The following is a 23,988-nucleotide window of genomic DNA, read 5'->3' on the forward strand; positions in this document are numbered from 1 at the left end:
AATAACAAACATACAGACAGAGTGGTTATTAAATCAGAATGTCTTGATGAAATGAGAATGTAAATGTTGGATTTTAACTTTCCAGATATTAACTGGAACTTGATTGGTTACTCACACAGTGGCAAGACTGTTTTCTACAGTACTACATTAAAGAGGCAAAGAGAGAGAAAGCAATACTTCTGATCTCATTATCAGCAGGGACTCTTCATGCATTATGAATTCACAAATAAAGGAACCATTAGGTGGTAGTGATTCCAGTATACTGATGTGGGATTTACTTAAAGATATAACTATTGTCAAAGGCAATGGGAGGGACTTTTGCTTTCATAAAGGTGACTACAGTGGTTTCAGAAAGTTTTTAAATTCTATTAGAAACATGGATGGGATCATCAAAGCTACTAGGCTTTTTTTATGCCAACTAAGAGGTACTGTTCAAGACTTAGACCTCTGATAAGACTATAGGCAGTGAAAAAAAACACGTGGGATGCATATCAGTTTTCAGGAGATACAGAAACCCACAATAGGTATAAACTTGTCTACAGTCAAGTGACAAAAGGGGTTAGGCAAGTTAAGATAGATGTTGAGAAATCTGGCAGAGAAATGTAGCAAAGCCTTCTTTACTTATGTAAACACTCAAAGAAAAGTCCTCTAGATATGAATGTTATAACTGTTGATGATCCTTTTCATGTTGCTGACAAAGTGAACAGATATTTTGCTTCTAAATTCACATGAGGAATTCTAATTGAAAGCTAAATGATTTTGTGATAACTAAGGGGAAATTGAAAGAGAAATTGCTGAAGCTAAACATCAATAAGGCACCTGGGGGCAGTGGTATCTCTCAAGGTGTATTAAGAGAGAGAGGCAATTATAGCCTTAATTCAATAAGGTGGGTATCAAAGTGTAAATATATCCCCAGTTCACAAAGGTGGGTTCAAAGGATGATATGGAAATTACAAATTTAAAGTTTACCTTCTCTTCCTGGGGAAAATAATGGAGTCAGTGGCTAAAGAAGTAATTCAGGACATTCTGATATGAATTCAGGTATAAGCCAGTCAAAATATTGATTTGGTAAGGGGCAAGCATTTCTGGCCTTTTTGGTTAGATTCTGTGATGCAGTAACAGAGGAATTGGATGCAAAAAGTAGTTTTCACATCATATACTTATATAAGAAAAAATTTTGATATTGTTCCACATAAAAGAGTGCTGTGCAATAGTGTAGCATTAGGGGTGAGTTAATGCTATGGATAAAGGGTTTGTTGAGTGGGATAGGACAGCAAATAATAGTAGTAGTAGTAGCATGTGATGCAAGAAAGCAAGTATATGAGCTTATGCAGCATTAGCCAAAAAAAAAATCACATCATTCCCTCCAAATGCCTGTCCAGTTCCTCCTTAAATTTATTTAACCTATCAACTTCCACAACGACAGATGGAAGTTTGTTCCAGCAATTAACCACCCCCTGGCTAAAGGCAAATTTCCGCACATATATTCTACATCTGTCTTTTCTTAATTTGAATTTATGCCAGTTAGGTTCATAATCTGAACAAGTGGAAGGATCACATTAGAATTCAGTGTGCTCAACCCATTCAAGGCCTTATACACCTCAATCAGATCACCGCACTGGCACCTAGTCTCCAGCCACTGCAATTTGCAGAACTCAAGCCTCTCTTGGTAAGAGGATCCCTTCATTCCCCTCACCAATCTTGTTGCCCTTCTCTACACGTTCAAGAAAATCTACATCCTTCCTAAAATGAGGCCTCCAGACCTGTACACAGTACTCAAGGCCTGGCCTGACCATTGCCTTATACAAAGGGACAATCACCTCCTTTTCCCTGCTAGCAAAATTCCTATATATCATTGACAAAACCCCATGACCTGCCATGGCAGCCTGTCTGCATTGCTCAGAAAACTTCATATCTGACTGCACAAGTACTCCCAGGTCTTTTCATTTTCTACCACCTTAAGTGTAGTACACACAGTTGGTACATTTCTCTGGGGTTACTTCTACCCATATGCGGTACTTTGCATTTGTCAAGGTTAAACTTCAGTTGCCACTTCTTAACCCATCTGCCCAAATTATCTAGATCCTGTTGCAGTAGCACACTGTCATTAGCAACCCTGCCAACCTTTGTATCATCTGCAAACTTCGACACTAAGCCTGATATACCTTCATTAATATCATTGATAAATATACAAAACAACAGAGGACCCAACACCAAACCCTGTGGGACTCCACTAATAACATTAGTCCACGAAGAGAAGCACCCATTAATTACCACCCTCTGTCTTCTCCCACTCAACCATTCTTTTATCCATTGTAGCAACTTACCTTTAATACCATTTCGCAACAGTGTCAAAAGCTTTTCTGAAATCCAAATATATGATATCAATATTATTTTTTGCATCCAGTTCCTTTGTAACCACATCATAATATCCTATCAAATTTGTCAGACAAGACTTTCCCTATAACAAACGCATGCTGGGTTTGAATTATTGCTGCAGTCTTGTCTAGATGATCCTGCAATGCATCTTTAACCAGTGACTCCATTATTTTACCCGGAACAGAAGTTAAACTAACTGGTCTGTAATTACTCGTGTCACCCTTTGATCCCCCTTTGTGAATTGGGGATACATTTGCACATCTCCAGTCCGTTGGGACCTCCCCTGAGTGCAAGGATGATCTCATAATTATGGCTAAGGGTTTCCTTAGTTGCTCTGCTGCCTCGTTTAATATAACTGGATAGATCCCATCCACCCCAGGTGCCTTTCTTATGTTTAACTTCAACAATTTATCCTCCACTTTGCACTCAATTATTACAAAATCATTAAGCACCCTGCTATAATTTTGATAACCTTCTGGCATTTTCAAACCTTAATAATTCCTCATGTGTGAATGTAGATGCAAAATACTCATTCAGTTTGTTTGCTATCTGAGCAGGATCATCAACAGTTGAACCATCGATATCAAGTGGACCAATCAGATTCATCCCCTTTCTTTTAGAGTTTACATAAGTAAAGAAATCCTTGCTGTTTTTCTTAGCATCTTTTGCCAAAGATTTCTCGTAATCTGCCTTCGCATGCCTAACCTCCTTTGTGACCTGATTACAGACTAGCTTATATCTGCCATAGGCTTCTGAGTCACTTGATAATTTATATGCATCCCATGCATTTTTCTTCTCTGTCACCAGTCTCATTAGTTCATTTGATAACCATTTAGGCCTAAACCTTGAACAATATTTCTTAATAAGTATGAAACTTTTAGTAGCATCCACGGTTAATTCCTTGAATGCTTCCCACTTAGAATTTACTGTGGTAACATTGTCAGTTGATCCCACTGTACAGAGTTTAAAAACTGTCTGAGACCACTGCACTAACCTTTACGGAAGCAAAAACCCTTTCCTTTACCCCTGATGGTAATTATATCTTTAAGTAAATCCCACATCAGTACAATGTGATCACTGCCACCTAGTGGTTATCAGTGGGCACTGCTCCTCTTAGGTTAATGTTATTAGTGGAGTTCTCTGGGGCTTGGTGCTGGACTTATTTTAATTTTCAATATTTATAAATGATATTGACAAAGACATCATGCTTAATGCCTAAGTTTGTGAATGATGCAAAGGTTGTTAGGATGGTTAACAACAGTAATCAGAATATGCTACTGCAACAAGATCTAGAAAAATTGGGCAGTTGAGCAGACATGTGGCAATTGAAGTTTAAAAATCACAAAAGCAGGGTACTGCATATGGATAACAGTAACCCTAGAATTGTTCTAGGGTTACTGTCATTGGTACCACACTGAGGGTAGTGGAGAACAAAAAAGACCTAAGAATAATTGTGCAGTCAGATATGAAGTTCTCAGAGCAGACAAATGTACTGTTAGGACAACTCATGAGTATGGGCTGCCAGGCAGCTCCTGTTTTGGCAATGTTATACAAGAATTTTGCCAGCAGGGATAACGAGGTGACCATCGCATTGTATACGACATTAGTTATAACTTGTTGATTACTGCATATAGGTCCAGAAACTTCATTTCAGGATGTGGATCTGTTGGAACAGGTGCAGAGGAGACAAGATTAGTGAGAAGAAATGGGTACTCTTAATGAAAATGACTTCAGTTCTGCAAACTAGGCACTTTTGAAGAGATCTTCTAACTGAGCTGTCAAGACTCAGTTAGATCGAGTAAGCTAAATGTTGATAGCATCCTTCATGCTGCTCAGGCAACACATGAGAGAGAGAAATTTAAATTGAGGAAGAATGGTTGCATAATAGTTGTGGGAAAGTTTGAATTCAGCCAGTGGGTAACTGATTGTTGAAACAAACTTCCATGTGGTGTTGTGGAAGTGCTTAGTCTAAATAAATTTAAGGAATAAATAGACAAATTATTAGAGATGGACAGATGATGTGAGGTGGTGTTTTTTATATAAGTTTGCTTTCTCACATCAGTTTTCACTGTGAATACTAATAATATTAATACTAAATTTACATGTAATTTTCTATACTAATCTATTAAATTCATGCAGTAGTTTATATATCTCTTTTCTTTACATAAGTAACCCCAGTTCACAATGTGGAAATTGAAAATTGTTCTTGGTTAAAATAGCCTTACCTTTTGAGATGACATTCCTGATCATAGCTTGTGACCAGTAGGGCCTTTGAAAAAACAGTAATGTTTTTCCAAATGCCCTACCCAAGCTAAGTAATGTAGGGAAGCAGTCTTTATTAATTGAATGTGCATGTAATGGAATCCTTATAAAGAGAATTGTTTTTAAGCTGACTTTTTTAATCTTTTTTCTTTCCATTTTTTTTTTTTTTTTTAGTCTTCCTCAGTTAGAAGAGCTTGTAGTTAGCAGCAACGACCTGGATAAACTACCTCCCAGTATTGGATTGTTGCGGTGTCTTCATACATTGATTGCAGATGATAACATTTTGGATGAAATACCTGCTGAAGTAATGTGTGCTTTTATTTTTTTTCTCTCTTTATTAACATGAAAAACAGAAATTTACATTTGATTTTAACGTTTAATCCATTATCAGTCATGTGAAATTGTATAAAAGTTATTGAAAATTTTATGGCTAATTCTTTAGAGAAAGTTGCAAAAAATTGCCAGTGCACTCTGAATTTTGGCAGAAAGAATTGGGTGGTGGTGGTGGTGGGGGGAATTATTCATAATTTGCTCAAATGATTAATGCACTGGTATTTTTATGGTTCCCCCCCACATACCCCACCCCAATCAAGAGTACTCTTAATTTTTTTTTTTTTTTCATAGCAATAAACAACAAACAGTTCATTGCAAATAAAAAATACACTAGAAATGTGTAAAATGTTAAAAACTAATAATTTTAGTTTGAAATTAATTTTTTTTTTATCAATTCTTATCCAAATTTAAGATTTTTTTTAAAGAAACTTGTTACAGCTTCAGTACTTTTGTGTCTCAGTTTTTTGTGTCACATATACCAGCAATCATGGCTTTGAACAGCCTTTGATAACCCAGTCCATGTGTGAAATTGCAATTATCATGCCAGCAAATTATTTAACTTTATCAAACTGATGAGCTAAATGTAAAGTATGATGAATATACAGTTGTGGATCTTTGCAGTGTAGAATAGGCTACAGTGTGTTCATGATATTTTAAGTCAGGTGGCCACGTAATACTGGTTGTTATTTCATGAGCATACTTTTGGTTTTATTGGGGGGGTGGAATTCATACACAACCATGCTGGTATCAAAACCTTTTATTAAGTCATTCATCAAGTACCATCCAAAAGGGGAACCCAAAATGTAGTCTTGCAGTCCCATTGTGATTGTTTGTTGATTTCTTTGATATATTACACACTGATTGATAAAGTATCCTCTAATTTATTTATGTATTTCTTTTGAGCGATTGGTCAAATGCACATTGAAAGTCTATAAAGGTTCCTAAGGCATATATTTGCATCCCATGGATCAGTTCCAAGAACCTGAACTGAGCATCCACAATACCAAATTCAGATCCAGATCTGAAGCCATATTTGTTAAGGTCACTAATCTGGTGGGCTATTATCCTTTGAAAATTTTTACAAGCAAAGGCGGAAGCAAAGCACAATTGGTTTCTATGAATTGGAATCTGTATCTGGTTTATGAAATTCTTTGTGTAAAAGGTTGTTTCCCCATGTTTACTATTGATATTTATTGTTATACATATTTTGCGAAGAAGCCCCAGACATTTGTTGCGCCACTCAAAAAAAATAAAAAGTAATAATAATAAAATAAAATGTACTGCTTACGTCATTTCTTCCTCACATAGGTAATCAGCTGACATTTGAATTTCCCCAAGCTGCCAGCTCACCCGCCCATAGTGACAATTTATTCTGGTAAATAATATGAGAGTTGAAACGAAACTTCCTATAATCCATTCTAAACCTCTTCTCCTCTTTTTGAATATATGCTCCCTGGTTATGAAACAGGGAGCATATATTCAAAATTTTCAAAAATTCAAAATTCGTTTTTTCAGTCAATGCCTTATTCATTGGGATTATGACCTCTATCTCAACAAGAAAATGCTTTTAAATTATCAATAACACCATGTGATTATGGTGGTTAATGACAGTAATCAGAATATGCTACTGCACAAGATTTAGAAAAATTGAGCAGTTTGAGCTGACATGAGGCATTTGAAGTTTAAAATTCACAAATGCAAGGTACTGCATATGGATAGCAGTAATCCCAAAATAATGTGCCATTTGGTATCACATTGAGGGTAGTGGAGAACAAAATAGACCTGAGAGTTATTGCAGTTAGAAAGTTCTCAGAGCAAGGCAGATGGGCTGTTAGGACAACTCATAAGTCAACTGTCTGTGCTCCACAGAGAACTTCATGGCTTCCTATATTGTAGTCCCCTAACCACTTTATTTATCTACTTTTATTTTTTTAAATTCATCCTCACCAAGTAAGTGTATAAGTTATTTTGTGGTTGCTGTTGTGAACATATAGGACCTTGCATTTTGCTGCATTAAATAATAGCTGCTAATTCTTTTGTTATCCCTAAGATGTAAAGAAGCATTGCTTAGCACTAATCATTAATCACTTTCTTAATCTTGACATTATCTACAAATTTTGACATAATGCCCTATATTCCTTTTTCAATGTCATTTAAGAAAATTAAGAATAACAGTGGTCCTAGTGCTAATCTCTAGATGTACACACCTCTTATATTGGCCCAATCTGGTAGGGTAACCATTAATCACAATGCTCCACCTACAGCCATTCTGAATTCAGTCATAATGAGAAGAAAACCCAAAAATGTCTCTGCCCTCCGAAATCCAGATTGACTCAATCCTTTGGTTTTTAATCTTGTGTTAAAATCAGAAAAGCTAACAATGAAAGCATTAAGTTATGTTAGTGATATCATAAATATTGGTAGTTTTGGTTTTAATATGCTGACAGTTCAAATGAAAGATGCTTATATATAAATTATAAGTAACTATTTTACTTACTAAAATAAGAGGAATGCTTCACTATTTATTAACTGTTTATAGAATCTGCATGATTTTTTGTTACATCTTCCATTTATATAACCTTTAGAAATATTTAATGTTATTATTATTTTTTATTATTAAAAAAGATAAAAAATAATAAATAATAAATTTTATTTATTATTTTTTATCTTTTGTTTAAAATTGATACAAGTGCAGGTTATAGATACAGTAACCTCTAATAAAGGTTAAAATTCATTCAATCTTATTCATGGGCAGAAATCTTATACTCCATGTGGTTAAAGTGACAGTAGCAGAAGTTGATTATTAAAACATATTGCATCATGAACAGTATACATTGTAATTAACAGAAGAGGAGAGCAGAAAGAAATATATGGTGAAAATTGTTATAATTTTCTTCTGTTGGAAATTAAATGTTGCCTTGTCTTCATCAGTGTGTACACCTGTATTACCAACAGCAATGAAAAGAATTGTAATGTACTATGACATTAATCTCTCAGTTTATGATGTAATCACCTTGAATTACTTAGGTGTGGCACTTCAAATAAACCATATATAAGAAGTATAGTTTTCACTTGTTTCCATTGTTCTGTTACCATCCTATAATGAGGTCTGCTCCTTAGTATTAGCATTAGTAATGACAAATGATGCAATACAGAAAGCTTATACAGCATCAGCCAAAAAAAAAAAAAAAAAAAGTTCCCATCTCCCATAAATTCCCTCCAAGAGTTTATCTAGTTTTTCCTTCAATTTATTTAAGCTATCAACTTCCACAACAACAGGTGGAAGTTTGTTCCAGCAATCAACCACCCATTGGCTAAAGGCAAACTTCCACACATCTATTCTGCGACATCCTTTCTCAGTTTGAATTTATGCTCCCTCATGTGGTTAGTGAGTAAGAGGAAGAATGCCATCAGCTTTGAGCTTGCTCAATCCATTAAAAGTTTTAAACACCTCAAACAGATCACCTTGCAGGTGCCTGGTCCCAGACACTGCAATTTGCATAACTGAAGCCTTTCTTGATAAGAGCAACACTTTGCTTCCTCATCAATCTCGTTGCCCCTCTTCGTACTTGTTCCAGCAACTCTATATCTTTCCTAAAATGAGGCCTCCATACCCGTATGCAGTACTCAAGTGTGACCTCATAAAATTTAAGGAAGTGCATCCAGTTGACACAGATGAACAGTACAACGTTGAGTCATTTTGGTGTGACATAAGCACTGGGAAAGCAAAAATGGCAGATTACTAGAAATCCTTGGCAAAGGATGCAAAGAAAAACAGCAAAGATCATGATCATGCTCAGATAGCGGAAAAACTGAATGAGTATTTTGCATCTGCATTCACACATCAAGAATTCTTTAGGAAGTGAAGAACCGAAGCTTATTAAATGCTAACAGTGAGCTTAATGATTTTGTAATAACTGAGAGCAAACTGGAGGAGAAATTCTTGAGATTGAACATAAAAAATGTACCTGGGGTGGATGAGATCTATCCAGTTATATTAAAGGAAGTAAGGAAACCCTTAGCCATTATTATGAGAGCATCCTTGGACTGAGGGGAAGTCCCCATGGAATGGAGATGTGAAAATGTATCTAGACAAGACTGCAGTAATAGTTCAGACACAGCATAGTGTTGTTAAGGGAAGGTCTTGTCTGACCAACTTGATTGGATACTAAGATTTGGTCACAAAGGAACTGGATACAAAAAATAATTTTGATATCATATACTTGGATTTCAGGAAAGCTTTTGATACTGTTGTTCACGGAAGACTACTGTATGAATGGGTGCATTATAGTATTAAGGGCAAGTTGCTACGATGGATAAAAGGATGGCTGAGTGGGAGACGACAGAGAGTGGTAATCAGTGGACACTGCTCTTCATGAACTAATGTTATTAGTAGAGTTCCCCAGAGTCCAGTCTTGTCTGACCGATTTGATTGGATCACAATGTGGTCACAAAGGAACTGGATACAAAAAATAATTTTGATATCATATACTTGGATTTCAGGAAAGTTTTTGATACTGTTGCGCATGGAAGACTACTGTACAGATGGGAGCAGTATGGTATTAAGAGCAAGTTGCTACAATAGATAAAAGGGTGGCTGAGTGGGAGACACAGAGAGTGGTAATCAATGGACACTGCTTCATGAACTAATGTTATTTGTAGAGTTCCCCAGAGTTCAGTGTTGAGTCTGCTATTGTTTTTTGTATTTATCAATGATATTGATAACGGTATATCAGGCTTAATGTCTTAAGTATGCAGATGATACAAAGATTGGCAGGGTTGTGAATGACAGTAATGGCAGTGTGTTACTGCAACAGTAACTAGAAAAGTTGGGCAGATGGGCTAAGAAGTGACAACTGAAGTTTAATATTGACAAATACAAAGTACTGCATATGGGTAGAAGTAACCCCAGCGAAACGTACCAACTGTGTGTGTGTGTGTGTGTGTGTGTGTGTGTGTGTGTGTGTGTGTGTGTGTGTGTGTGTGTGTGTGTGTGTGTGTGTGTGTGGTACTACACTTTGGGTGGTAGAAAATGAAAAAGACCTCAGAGTAATTGTGCAGTCAGATATGAAGTTTTCTGAGTAATGCAGATAGGCTGCCAGAGCAGGTCATGGGGTATTGTCAATGATTTACAGGAATTTTGATAATAGGGAAATGGATGTGATTATCTCTTTGTATAAGGCAATGGTCAGGCCATGCCTTGAGTACTACATATAGATCTGGAGGTCTCATTTTAGGAAGGATGTAAAGTTGCTTGAGCAAGTGCAGAGAAGGGCAACAAGATAGATTAGGAGGAACAAAGAGGTTCTCTTACCAAGAAATGCTTAAGTTCTGCAAATTGCTGTGTCTGGAGACTGGTACCTGCGAGATGATCTGATTGTGGTGTTTAAGGCCTTGAATGGGTTGAGCACGCTGAATTCTGATGGGATCCTTATGCTTGCTCAGATTATAAATTCAAATTGAGGAAAGACAGTTGTAGAATAGATGTGTGGAAATTTGCCTTTAGCCAGCAGGTTGTTGATTGCTGGAACAAATTTCCATCTGTCATTGTGGAGGTTCATTGCTTAAATAAATTCAAGGAGGAACTGGACAAACTTTTAGAGTCAATGGATGTGTGAAATTGTTTTCTTTTGTCTGTGCTACATAAGCTCATACACCTGCTTTCTTGCATCACTTGCTTCTACTACTACTACAACATCTTGAGGTCTGTATACCTGTATGCAGTACTCAAGATGTGTTGTGACCATTGCTTTATACAATAGGATAATCATCTCCTTATCCCTGTTACAAAATTCCTCTATATCATTGACAAAACCCCATGAGCTCTCCTGGCAGCCTGTTTACTCTGCTCACAGAACTTCATATCTGACTGTGCAATTTCTCCTAGGTCTTTTCATTTTCCACTACCCTGCGTGTAGTACCACACAGTTGGTAGGTTACTCTGGGGTTACTGCTACCCATATGCAGTACTTTGTATTTGTCAATGTTAAACTTCAGTTTCCCTTTCTCAGCCCATCTGCTCAACTTTCCTAGATCCTGTTGCAGTAACATGCCATCATTACTGTCATTAACCACCCTGCCAACTTTTGTATTATCTGAAAACTGGATATTAAGCCTGATATGCCTTCATCAATATCATTGATGAATATAAATAAATAAATAAATATTCATTTATTGCAAATACAGCAAGCCCATCACAGCACATGGCTAGGGGCAGATAAGAATACAAAGGAATGATATAAAGTATATGTACATAGCAAGTTTTATATAGATATTAACAATGGTTAGAAATTTTAGTTATGAATTTAAAAATTGCAGAACAGGGCATTTAGCTTTCAGCTGCCATTACTGGTTGGGTTATTTTTCTTCATTTCATCGGAGATCTGACTCCTGTAGGCTGCAGAGTTGATTAACCTGTTGCAATCAATGTTGTGATGATTTATGAGGTGAAGAAATGCATTGGGGAACATTCTGTCCATTTGTTTGAGCCTGGAGAGGCTGGATTTGAATCGCTGGTTTCTTGTATTTTCCCTGTTGGGGGCAGCTATTATATTGCCTAAATTTGGTGAATCGCATGCAGAGGTGATTATCTTTGCAAGAAGCATGACTCCAGACTCGTTGATCATCTGTTGCAGAGGCTTTGTTTTTAGGTTTTTATAAAGCTGTTGCCTCGATATTGTATGGGGAAAGCGAAGCTTCCTATTGAGCCATCTAAGAACCCAATATTCCAGGGCAAGGAATTTCTTGACGGTTACTTGGGGAGCACCAGACCAGATTTCGGAAGCATAGGACAGAATGGGAAAGATGCATCTTTGAACATGCTTAATGACTGTTTTTCTGTCTTGAATCGCTGCTGTTTCTTGTTTGATTAACCATTTTGCTTTTTGAATTTTTTGAGCAACATATAAATAGTGGGCATTAAAGGAGAGATTTTTATCAAAAACAACTCCAAGGTCTTTGTGAGCGTAAACATTTGGGATTGGGACATCTGCAATTTTTATTTCTATGTGGTTGGGTTGTTTCTGAAGGGAATAAGTAATTTGAGCAGATTTGCTTGCATTTATATTCAGATTGAGATCTTTCAGGTACTTGATGATTTCACAAATCTGTGAGTTCGCATCATTGATAACTTTGCGAATATCATCACTGGCTTTGGAGGTTATAAATAATTTTAAATCATCGGCATATGCCAGTAGATTTGGATTTTCTTGTAGAAGTGGTTGAAGAGATGCTGAAAATATTGTACTGGAGAGAACGGCTCCTTGGGGAATGCCTGTTGAGGTTGTGACGAGAATATCGTCAGTATTAGTGGGGAAGAGGAGAAGTCTGCGATTTAGGCTGTATTGAAGATAGGAAATAATCATTGCGTCAACGAGAAAGTGATTTTTTAGTATTTGAAAAGCTTTTTCGAGATCTATGTTGTCGAAAGCACCTTTGATGTCAAAATAAAATACGTCGCATTGTGCCTTGTCTTGAAATGCAGTTTGGATGCGTACAATGGTGTCAGCTAGGCTTGTTGTTGTGGAGCGCCCTCTGGGACCAAAATGCATATTGACAGGTGCTTTGGCGAAGATTGCATGTTGAAGATATGGGAGCATGATTTTTTCAATAATTTTAGTGATTATTGACGAAACAGCAATTGGTCGATGGCCGGAATGGTTATTTCTGCAAGCTTTTTTAGGAATCAGCGTAATCCTGAAAGTTTTCCACTGTCTTGGAAGGAATGGCTGGCAGATGCACCTGGAAATGATATGCACTAACGAATCAATGATGTATACGCTGGACAATCTAATAATAAAACCAGGGATGCCGTCAGGGCCTTCACTACTATCAGGGCGTATTTGGTTAACTGCATGCTGAACTGTATTTTTGTTCACAAGTTGGCTAACTAGCAGGGCTTGATCCGGAGACACATGTTGCACTTTGTCTGCTTGTTCATAGGAATTAAATGCTATAAATCTGTTTTGTATACCTTCAGTGAAAATGTCAGATCTGCTTGTTTTCATATTGCATCTTATCCATTCAACAACTAGATCATGCTGTAAGGTAGCTGTTGTTTTTGTAGAAAGTGCTCTTTTATTGTGCTTTAGCGTGGACATAACATAATTTTTGTATGACTGAATTTTTTTGAGTTGAAACAAAGCTCTGCTCTTTTTATATTTTATGTGTGCTGATGAAGTGCCGTATTTCTTCCACTGCCTGTGGTATTTTTGCTTACTTTTAAAGTATGGTTTCAGGTGGGATTGGAACCAAGGTTTGGAGTGAGAAGATATTCTAACAAGTTTGGATGCCGACTCTGTTTTCAGTTGATTCAGCCATTTTATAAGAAGAAAGGTGGCGTCCTGTATAGGAATATTTTTGAGAGAATCCCATGGGTAGTATTTTAAGAGCTGCAAAAACTTTTCTTTCTGAAGGAATTTAATTGATGATATTCTTTTAGTGATTTCCAGAAGGGGGCGAGGATTCCTGCAGCAAATTGTTGCTTGCAGTTCTATACTTTTGTGGTCAGATTGAAATGTAATGTTCGTACTAAGTTTTTCATGCAGTGGAAAGTTAGAGTATACAAGATCAAGCGCTTGATTACCTCTTGTAACAGGGACATTGATTTTGTTTGCTCCTAGAACTAAAAATGAGTCAGACAGCAGCTTCATTTGTAGATTATATTTGGGCAGGGGAAGGTTAAAGTCGCCCATTATAATGATGTTAGTTTGAGGCTTAAGAACAGTGGTGATCCAGGTTATTACTTCATTAATGATGTCATCAGTAGGTCCAGGCGGAATATAAATATTATAAATTTGAAGCAGAGATTCCTTAACTTGAATTAGTAGGGAAATTCCTTCAAAGTTGAAAGTATTAGAGTTGTATGTGTTCAAAACTTTAAATTTGGATTTTAAAATTATTGCTGCCCCACCACCTCTACGATTAATTCTTGATGTCATGAATGGCGTGTAGCTGAGATTCTTCGGCAGTAGGAAGACATCTTGTAAAGATTCCTGCATCCACGTTTCAACTAAACATATGATGTCATGCGATTCTTCAACCATTAATGAAATAAGCGTAGATAGTTTATTTTTTATGCTTCTTACATTTTGAAGAAAAATGCTGAGATGGATATTTGTGTTAGAAGGATGTTTGCAAACAGATGTATTGGATGGCAAGTTAAATGATGGATTAAGATGAGAATTAGGAATATTATTCTCTAGCTATGCAGAGAATTCAGCAGATTGAGAATTAGTTGGTAACTTTTCACTAGGGTTGTTGACCGATCCTCCAATAGCTCCATAAAATGGCATGATGAGTAGACCATTTGGCCAGATATCAGGATTTAGATATTGTTGTATGTCACAATCCTTTAGCTCAATTCTAAATGATGAATATGTGGGATGTTTCGTTCTTATTTTGAACGCTCTACCTGGAATTTCTAACTCTAATAGTAGTTGGTCCATCTGCTGGGAAGTAGTATTCGGGTCTAGCCTGCTAATAAAAATGTTATTATTTCTAAGCGTCGAACTATTTCTGTTTCTAATTTTAATACAAGACTGCACATTTCTTGTTCCTATTATGCTTGCATTTCTGTTGTTTTTGCGAGGAAACTTAAAACCTGGGGAGTTTGTAAGCAAGCCATTATGGGAAGGCACTTCAGGATATTGCTCAGTGCGATAATTTTGATAGTGCACGTACAAATTGCTTGGTTTTTGTTGATTACTAATAGAGGTGGATATAGGTTGTCTTCCTGTGTCAACACGTTGCGAGGAAACACGATTGTGTTCTCGGACAGAAAGAGAGCTAGAGCTTGATTTTTGGTATCGCGGAGCTGTTTTTTCTGGAACGAATTCTTCAGCATCTGGGCTGAGGGCTGGAACTGCAGAGGTCTGATGAAAAGAAGGGTGAGGCACCGGATGGCTTTCGACCATAGCCTTTAGTTCGAGAAGCAAGTGGTAGAATTTACATTGCTGATCTTCAATACGAAAAAGATGTTGTTTAATATCTTCATTTTCTCTAAATTGTTTCCTCAGCATATGTTCCAGAGAGGCAGATGAGCGATCATTGTTTGGGGCTGTTGAAGGCAGGGGGGACAGAGAGGAAGCGTCATCCGTTTGGGCGGAGGCATCTTTAGTTGACTTCCTTGTATGGTCTGAGGGCTTAGGAGATTGTACTATTGAAAATATCAATGGGCCCAACACTGAACTCTAGGGAACTCTACTAATAACATTAGTTGATGAAGAGCATTGTCCATTGATTACCACTCTCCATCTTCTTCCACTCAACCATCCCTTTTTTTTTTTTTCATAGCAGCAACTTGTTCTCAATGCCACACTGTTCCAATTTGTACATCAATCTTTTATTCTCTATAAAATATCAATGAAAATAAACTGTAGTGAACTCATAATGAAAAACTACCTAAGTAGTGTAAAGGAATTGATTTAATTGTATCTCATATTGTGAGTACCTTCACAACAAGTTACCATGTATTGCACTATCTCAAATAAGTAATGCTTCACTAATAGTGAAAACTATTGTCATAATATGGGAAACAATTAAATTCATGCTTTACACTACTATATAGTTTAAAGCCAAGAAGCTGAAAAGCTTAAAAGAAGTTTTAAGTAGCTTCTATGATTCCTTGAATGCTTCCCATTTCGAATTTGTTGTTGTTAACATCAGTTGGTTCCACTACGTAGAATTTAAAAACTATCTGAGGCCACTGTAGTCGCTCTTACAAAAGCAAAGGCCTTTACCCTTGACAGTAATTGTCTTTAATTAAATACCACATTAGTACACTGTGATCATCTAGTGGGTCTTTTATTTGTAGATTTTTAATGCATGAACAATCACTGCTGATAATGATCAGCTTATATACTGGGTGATAGTAGAACATCAATAAACAGCTTTGATGATTGCTAGCATCTGATGAGCAATTGGCCATTCAGGTTTTCAATGTGGCACTTTAATCCATTTATGATTTAAATCAAGGGCATCTGACTTATAAGTGCTTATGTGCCTCACAAAGAATTCTGGATGACTCCCTAGCTACATTACTATGGACGCATTACTCCACTGGCATATGGCACTTTTGAGTGAAATATATTAAATATTTTCGCATATACCCTTGTGCAAAAATATGCAATTTGCAGTCGCCAACATTTGTGGTATTTTTTAAGTTGAAAAATTTATTTAAATCTTATAAATCTGTCATAATTTATCATATTTTCATATAGGATTGCCCTGTTAACCTGTGAAAGGTAACAACATTGACAGCACAACAAATGCCGGAGGGCTTATGTGGTCCATTAGTTTGACATGCCTGATTTAAATGAAGTGATCATAATGAACAAATCAGTTGTCAATGTGATGGCTCTGCTCTAGATATTATTCATCTTAGCGAACTGTAACACCAATACAACCGATGTACTACTGTAATATTATAACTGAAGGAATCATTGTTGTAAAATAAGAGCTTTATTCTCCATCTGAAAGCATTTCTTTTTAAATGAAATTATAGAAAATGATTTTTATTTTACATTAGCTTCTCATATAAGCTCTCCCCAATTTGAACAAGAAAAAAAAATTTTTTATAGAAATTGTTATATCCAATGATATGTTATTGTGAGATATTTGTCAGTGATATAAATTTTATCATCCCATCCATTATCTATAAAGCATATAAACCACTTCTCCAATAAAGGGACAAGTTGCATTCCTGTATGTGAAATTATAGTTTAAAATTGTGATCAGGCCTGGTTCAATAGTTTCACATCAGTTGAGAATAGAGCTTAATGAGAGCTAGACATCTAATTGATATAGTAGCAAAATAGTTTCTTTGCTATTCTTAATTAATTCTGCATACTTTTTGAATGGAGCTTTTACAGTGTAGTTTGTGCTGTTATGGTTTTCCCCGAATTACTGAAGAGAGTATTATAAATTTCAGTAGTGGCGGGCGGGCGTGTGTGTGTGTGTGTGTGCACACATGTGATTATCAAATGTTGAAGAAGAGACAAATTCTTGCCTATTTGAGTTCATCTTTTGAATATTTTACTACATTGGTGGACAGATGTTAATAGTCATATGTATGCTTACTGTGTGAAAATCATTGTACTTTTGCATGTAATTCTGATATGCAAATATAAAGTTTTAATAAAGGCAGTTTGACTGTAATACTGTTTGACTTGGATATTTGGATAATACTGCAGATTTGAGTTATGTGTCTGTTCATTGGCACAGAGGCATCATAAGAGTGATTCATTCAGGTGGTGACCAGTCATCATGACAAAAGCAGGCCAATCACAGCAGAGTTGGTAATAGTCCTTTATGGCTTATAAAATGTGAAAAATATCCAAATTATTAACAGTTTGGTGTAAAAGTGTTTGTTTCAGATGCAAGAGCAATAGGCCACTAGGAGGGTTCAAGGAGATGAGTCCACATTCAGTCTGCAGTTCTTTTCTTGATATATTCTCATTCGGAGACAAAGGGATTTCATTCCTGGCACATAAACCTTGGGGAAAGTGATCCCTATAGAGGAAGTTGCATGATGTTCTGGGCCAGTTTAATGTTCTATACATGTATGGAACTAACTGTGAGTGAGGAACTATGAATTGAAAAGAAAAAAAAAAAAAAAAGAGAGAGAGAGAGAGAGAGAGAGAGAGAAAAAGTGAGAAAGAGAAATCTTTGAGTGAGGAACAGTGAATTGAAAAAGAGAAACATCTTTAAGCGAGGAACAATGAATTGAAAAAAAGAAACATCTTTGAGTGAGGAATTATGATTTGAAAATGCTTGAAATGATGAAATATTTTAAACCTGTTTCAACTTTTTTGGGAGTGCTATAGGTCTTCAATTTTTCCTATTGCTAAACAATGCTCTCTTTCATAGGGTGGAGATTTTCTTTGGAGTGATGATATTTTCTGATTGAAGAGTCCACCAAAGTTTCTAAAGTTGAGTCATGAGATGCTGTTGGATAAGAAATTTTGAATCATCCCCCACTCTTCTACCCCTCCAACCAACACCTTCCCAGAACTTTTATATTAGTTTTGATTATTTCCTGGATCTGTGGACTTCGGTGGTTTCCATGACCCTTGAGTACTAAAAAACATGAACCCATTACAAGTGTTGCCTAGAAGTCATAGTAAACTTCCTCTCTGGATGTTCAGTTTGACATATATTTGAAGTAATTTATATTTTTAATATAACTTATTGAAACATAATTTACTTCTTATGGTTATGAGTAAATAGACAACATCAGTATTAAAGACCCCACTTAATTATCAAATCTTAGATAAAAATATTTCCTAATTATTATTTGTTTAATTTTAGCTGGGAAGTTGTGTAAAATTATCCATTCTTTCGTTACGAGATAATAAGCTTCCAAGCGTCCCTGATGAAGTAGGGCACATTGGTGCTCTTCGAGTAATTAACTTAAGTGGAAATCAATTGCAGTTTCTTCCATTCAGCATTGCAAAACTTCCAAATCTACAAGCCCTTTGGCTATCAGAAAATCAGGTATTGTGTGTTTACTTATTTTAGGTTTTATACACATTTTTTTCCCCGCTACTATAGATTTTAATTATTGTTATTAAGCACATTAACACACATATATATATATATATATATGCATAATGTGCTTATTGTCTTCACCACGTCCATCCATCTGCAAGTAGCAACTCCATTCTCAGTGGATGGATTTTCATGAAATTTTATATTTGAGCCTTTTAAAAAGATTTGTTAAGCCATTCCAAATTTCATTAAAATCAGTGTAATAGAAATCTAGCAATTATTTTATACATTTTTTTCATTCTCATATAATAGCTTTACTCCCAGATGGATTGTAAAAATTTTATACAAGATTTTATTTGGTTTTTTTTTTTTTTTATTTTATTTGGGACTTTTTAGGAATATTTTTAAAGCCATCCCAAATATTATTAAAATTATTAGAACAATGGAAATCAACTTTTGATGAATTTTGATGAATCCTTTTGATGAATTTTCATGATTTTTTTTTTTTTTTTTTTTTTCCCCCCGTTTGTTCACTCTTTTAGAATGATATTTTGTGCCTTCCCAAATTTCATTAAAATTGGACTAATAGAAATCTCACTGTTTCCCCCCCCCTTTTTTTTCCTCTCTTCTTATACATGTCACATAGACTATCCACATACCAGACATTGTAACTGAAGTGCCGGATATTATGTTTGTTGCCATACTGGTTGGCAGAATGAATGTTGGATGCACAGAAATGAAATTTTTTGAGTTTGTGCGTAAATATATGAGTTAGAAATGTTATTATTAACTAATACTGGGAAATTTTGAAATGTTTTGAAATGCACTTCAAATAAAGTGAAATGATATTTAAAAACTGTTTAGAACATATCAGATGTCTAAAATAATGGAATTAAAAATTTTATGTGAAAAACTAACAAATTAGTAATGTTTTGCACCATGTTAGTCTTTCTGTTTCTCAACCCTGTTATATACAACAACAGCCTTCTACCCTCCATACTGGAGGATATGGCTAGGTGAAGTGTGTAGTGTTTATTTTTTTTATTTTTGCTGATTTTCTTGCATCATTTACAACCACTACTACTATGCATGTAAAGGCCCATTTTGTACTAAATTCTGCTATTCGTTTTTGTTGGTTTTCCTGCATTCTTAATGAACAACGTTAATAGAGATTTAAGTCCGGATATAATGCTGTCGTTTATACCAAGGATTCAGATACTGCAGGTCTTACTGCCTGACACTGCCATTAGAAAAAATTCCAAGAAAAATACAGTATTAACTTGCTTTTGTAAACCTTGCACTGCAGGAGGCTTGCCCACTCGAATGACCCAGTGTTTCCTAGAGAGGGCAAAAGCAGTGGTTCTCAGAAATCCCAGGGACCTTTACCTTCCTGGTGAGTTAAGAAGCAAAAAGGATGTGTATCGAACAAAGAAAATTTGCTAGTCTTCTTCAAGGTTACTAACCACTACACCCATAGCTTGAGTTGCATGATTTGCTTATCTCCTCTAACACAAAAGAACGGTTTTCCCAAAAATGAGTCCGATGGGAGTAGTGCATTCGAACGATGTGAGGTTGTTTTTGCCTCTACAGTTAGTATTGGATGTCTTTCCTTGTATAAGGGTTGTCATTGCAAGAAAAAAGGGCACTCCATAATTTGAGACTTACCTGTACCGGTTGTGTTTTTTTGTGACTGTTCGTTATATATCGGTGATTTTTTTACATTTTTGCAAACTTTACAGACGTAGTTATCATTCATAATAAATTAAAATTGATTTCAGGGGTTATGGTGAATGTTAATATAAGAAAGTCGTGCACCATCAAGGAAAAGCTGACTGTAATCGAACAAGTAAAAAGCGGTGTCTCGAAAGCACAAATAAAACGGGAGTTAGGTATTCTAGAGGGAACAATACAAGGATGGATTACAGAAAAAGTAAGACTACATTCCTTCTTGGATAAGTTGAACAAAACCCCAGGACTGGAAAGGAAGAAATCAAGACTCTGCTAAAACGAGGCAGTGGATGATTGTTTATACACGTGATTCATTCAGAAACACAGTTTAGGATTTCCACTGTCAGGTCCCATTCTGAAGAATGCAAGTGGAGAAATTTTTTCAAGACTTAAAGCTTGATGGTGAATTCTCTGCTAGTGATGGATGGCTATGGCATTGGCAAAAAAGTCATGGCATTGGAGAAATAACAATTAGCAGTGAAGCAAAATCATCAGATGCTGATAGTGCAAAACAATTTATTAATGACTTAAAATTTTCTTGTGAAGGTTTCTGGGATGAGCAATTATACAATTATGATGAGACTGCACTGTTTTACAGAATGTTACCAACAAAATCTTTGGATTAAAATTAGCTCCGAACAAAGCAGGACTGAAGTTATTTAAGTAAGGATTGTGTCACTCTATTGTTTTGCTTGAATAAAACAAGAACCCATATGTTGCTTTCTGTGATAATCGGGAAAAGTAAGAACCCACAATTTGGATTCTTACCAACCAAAAACATCTCCCTGTAGAATACGTGAGCAGCTCAAAAGCATGGATGACTGCAATTTTATTTTTGATCTGGGTCCACGAAATGTTTTTATTATATAAATTTGTTTATATAATATAATTAGTATATGTTTGTATGCATCAGTGCAATGGCATTTGAGAAAAATATGCTCTGAACTAAAAGCATTGCTTTTTTAGATAACTGTCCAGCACACCCATCATCACCATAGTTAGGTGCATTATGGCTTTTGCTGCCCTTGTACCGTAAAACCTACAAACAACAACAGCACACCCACCTGCTGACAGTCACAGTCTCATATCCAAAGATGGAAAGATTCGGGCCATGTATTTACTAAAAAATACCACAACATCAATCCAGCCCCTTGATCAAGGAATCATTTATAATTTTAAGGTAAATTACAGACATATGAGCTACTTTTATCTTTGCTGTCCTCTGATCATGATATTCCTGAATTTCTAAAGGTTTTAAATTTAACTGAAGTAGCACACAAAATTGGTCTTGCTTGGGAGAGTATTTCGGAAGATACAATTCAAAATCGTTGGAGAAAAAGCATTTTCTGAGAACAGCTGATGGAGAGAATCAAACTGTGGCCAATAAAGAACAAAACAGTGGACAAATTGCTATACATTGTGATGTACAGGCAGTTAGAGATACCCTCGAGAAACAGGAACTCCAACGTATGATTGTTCAGTGGGTTGATATTGACAAAGAAGAATTAGTGTAGCACTCATTAACTGACGAAAACATTGTTGAAAACATCACCAACAAGAAAAGGATGGATGGAAATGAGGGGAAATGGAAGAACTAGAGGAGCAGCCTGTCGAAGTTCTCACAGTTCAGAAAGCAGTACAAGGCTTAGAGACTGTGATTGGGTGGTTAGAGACACAGGAGGAGGTTGAGCAAGTAAAGATTTTGCAATTAGTGTCATTAAAAAATATGATCTTACAAAAACAATTCTCCCGTAAAAAGCAACAAAAAATTACAGACTCTTTAAAGAAGTGATCAAATAAATTCCTTGAATTTTTTATAATTATGCATCTATTGCTACATGTTTTTTGTGAAAATAAAATAATTTTTGAAAAATTCATTTGTTCACACATTAGTATTAACCCTTCCCAAGTGGATTTTTTTGGTCTGCAATAAAAAAAATTAATGCACCGAATCACGGAATAGAGCACAGTAAATATTGCAAATATGGTCGGATTTCACTCGCGTATATATTCAGAGTCCATTTGGAACGAGAATCAATGAATTGGAGAAAATTTGTAGGCATTGGGTTATAGCGCAGTTGTCTTATAACACGGGTCACAACCTGCCTTCAAAACCCCATGGTATAACTGGGGAGCGGTGTAGATATTTTTAAAATGGTTAAACATTTAATCTGTCAAAAATTGGAATCCGTGATATTTATGCTGAAAAAATACCGATATAATTGGGGTGAACCCAAATTTGCTTTTTAATGTAATCCTGCAAACCAACTGAGACTAGTAATTTTAATGCTAAGGTGTGCCATTTATCTCAGTAGTTCCTCAGAGCTTTTCATTAAGATAAGCAACTCCAGAGTTTATTTACAACATTTAGGCTGATGTAGTACATTAACCAAATTACTAAACAACATTTAGATTGTTATGATTATAAACACCATTGATGCAACAATTCTAATCCATTTATATTTTACCTGGAGGGGTAAAAAAAAACAACAACTTTGTTCATTCATATATGAATTGTTTCAAGATCATCCTGTAATAGAACGGTAATGTTTTAAGGGAGTTTTGTCTGTTTTTGTAAGTTACTTGTAGGAAGTGCCTGTATATTTTAACATGCATTTGCTACTGACTATTTTGTTCAAAAGAAAAGTATGCACAAAAATTGTTATCTATTGGTAAAACTTTACTTTTCCAATGTAAAAGTACAAGGGCAGGTCCATAAGTAATGCTCAATTACTCATACCTATTCATGCATAAGGAAGAGGATGGAATTTATGATGCACATTTGTTGTACTTCCAGTTAATATACTTAATATCATTTTTCTGGTTTTAGATCTGAAGATATGGATGGACTATTAGACGGCCATTTCCGACGACAGCACGTGATGAAGTTCCTGTTCAAATCAGGTGATCAGTAGGACATCTATCCCTCAAAAACTCCTGGCAGCGTATGGAGACCAGGCAGTTGATTGAAGTAATATCCAGAGGTGGCCACAGTGGTTTCAGGAAGGTAACTTCAATATCAAGGACAAACAAAGAGCTGGAAGGACAATGTCTGTCACAAACAGTGAAAACAAAGACTCATTGACCAGTTTTTGAAATGACAGGTGCATAACCACCAGTGATGAATGCTGCAAAAATGTCAGAGAGAAGTGTTTTGAGCGACAGACTGAGGTACAGAAAAATCTGTTCTCTGTGGGTGCCTAAGTTGTTCAGAGATGATGGCTGTAATGATCTTTTGGAGAGATTTGGTGCTGATGGTCCTGATGAAACATGGTTCTTCCATTATGATCCACAAACCAAACAACGATCCATAAAATGGGCATACTCAACATCACCCGTGGAAAAAAATAAAATTAAATTAAACTTTTCTAAATCATCAACAAAACTTATAACCACCTTCTTCTGGGATCAAAATGGCATAATTTTTATCAATTTGGAAAGTAGAACAACCATCAACAGAGAAAGATAATGCTTGTCCCAGGAAAAGTTTAATCGAGCTCTGAAAACCAAAAGACCTGGACTGCAATCAGTAGGATATGAGTTTCATCAGGAAAATGCAAGACTGCACATGGCACAGATGACACTCTCAAAAATTGCCCAGCCATGGTGGAGTATAATGCCTTGCCCACCCTATAGCCCTAACTTTACCCCATCAGCTTTTGTTTTGTTTGGTAAACTGAAGGCATACCATGTGGAAATGTGTTTGACAGTGGTATGGAGCTCATTTCTGACATTAAACATTGATGTAAACATCAGGCTCCGATTTTCAAAGTTCATTCTGCCTGGAAAGAGTGCTGG

General features: G+C 36.0%; 1 protein-coding gene across 3 annotated transcripts in view; it reads left to right on the forward strand.

Annotated features, from left to right (window-relative positions):
- Positions 1 to 23,988, forward strand: part of LOC150077559 (uncharacterized) — a 536,301-nt gene that overhangs the window by 133,677 nt on the left and 378,636 nt on the right. For all 3 annotated transcript variants that reach the window (XM_090386199.1, XM_090386201.1, XM_090386200.1), the window contains exons 10-11: positions 4,816 to 4,945; positions 18,283 to 18,468. In XM_090386199.1, coding sequence (XP_090242325.1) covers positions 4,816 to 4,945; positions 18,283 to 18,468 — 316 coding nt within the window. The remainder of the gene's footprint in view (positions 1 to 4,815; positions 4,946 to 18,282; positions 18,469 to 23,988) is intronic.

This window comes from Mastigoproctus giganteus, chromosome 12 (genome assembly GCF_048544385.1).
Source record: "Mastigoproctus giganteus isolate SK-2022 chromosome 12, ASM4854438v1, whole genome shotgun sequence".
Lineage (NCBI taxonomy): Eukaryota > Metazoa > Arthropoda > Arachnida > Uropygi > Thelyphonidae > Mastigoproctus > Mastigoproctus giganteus.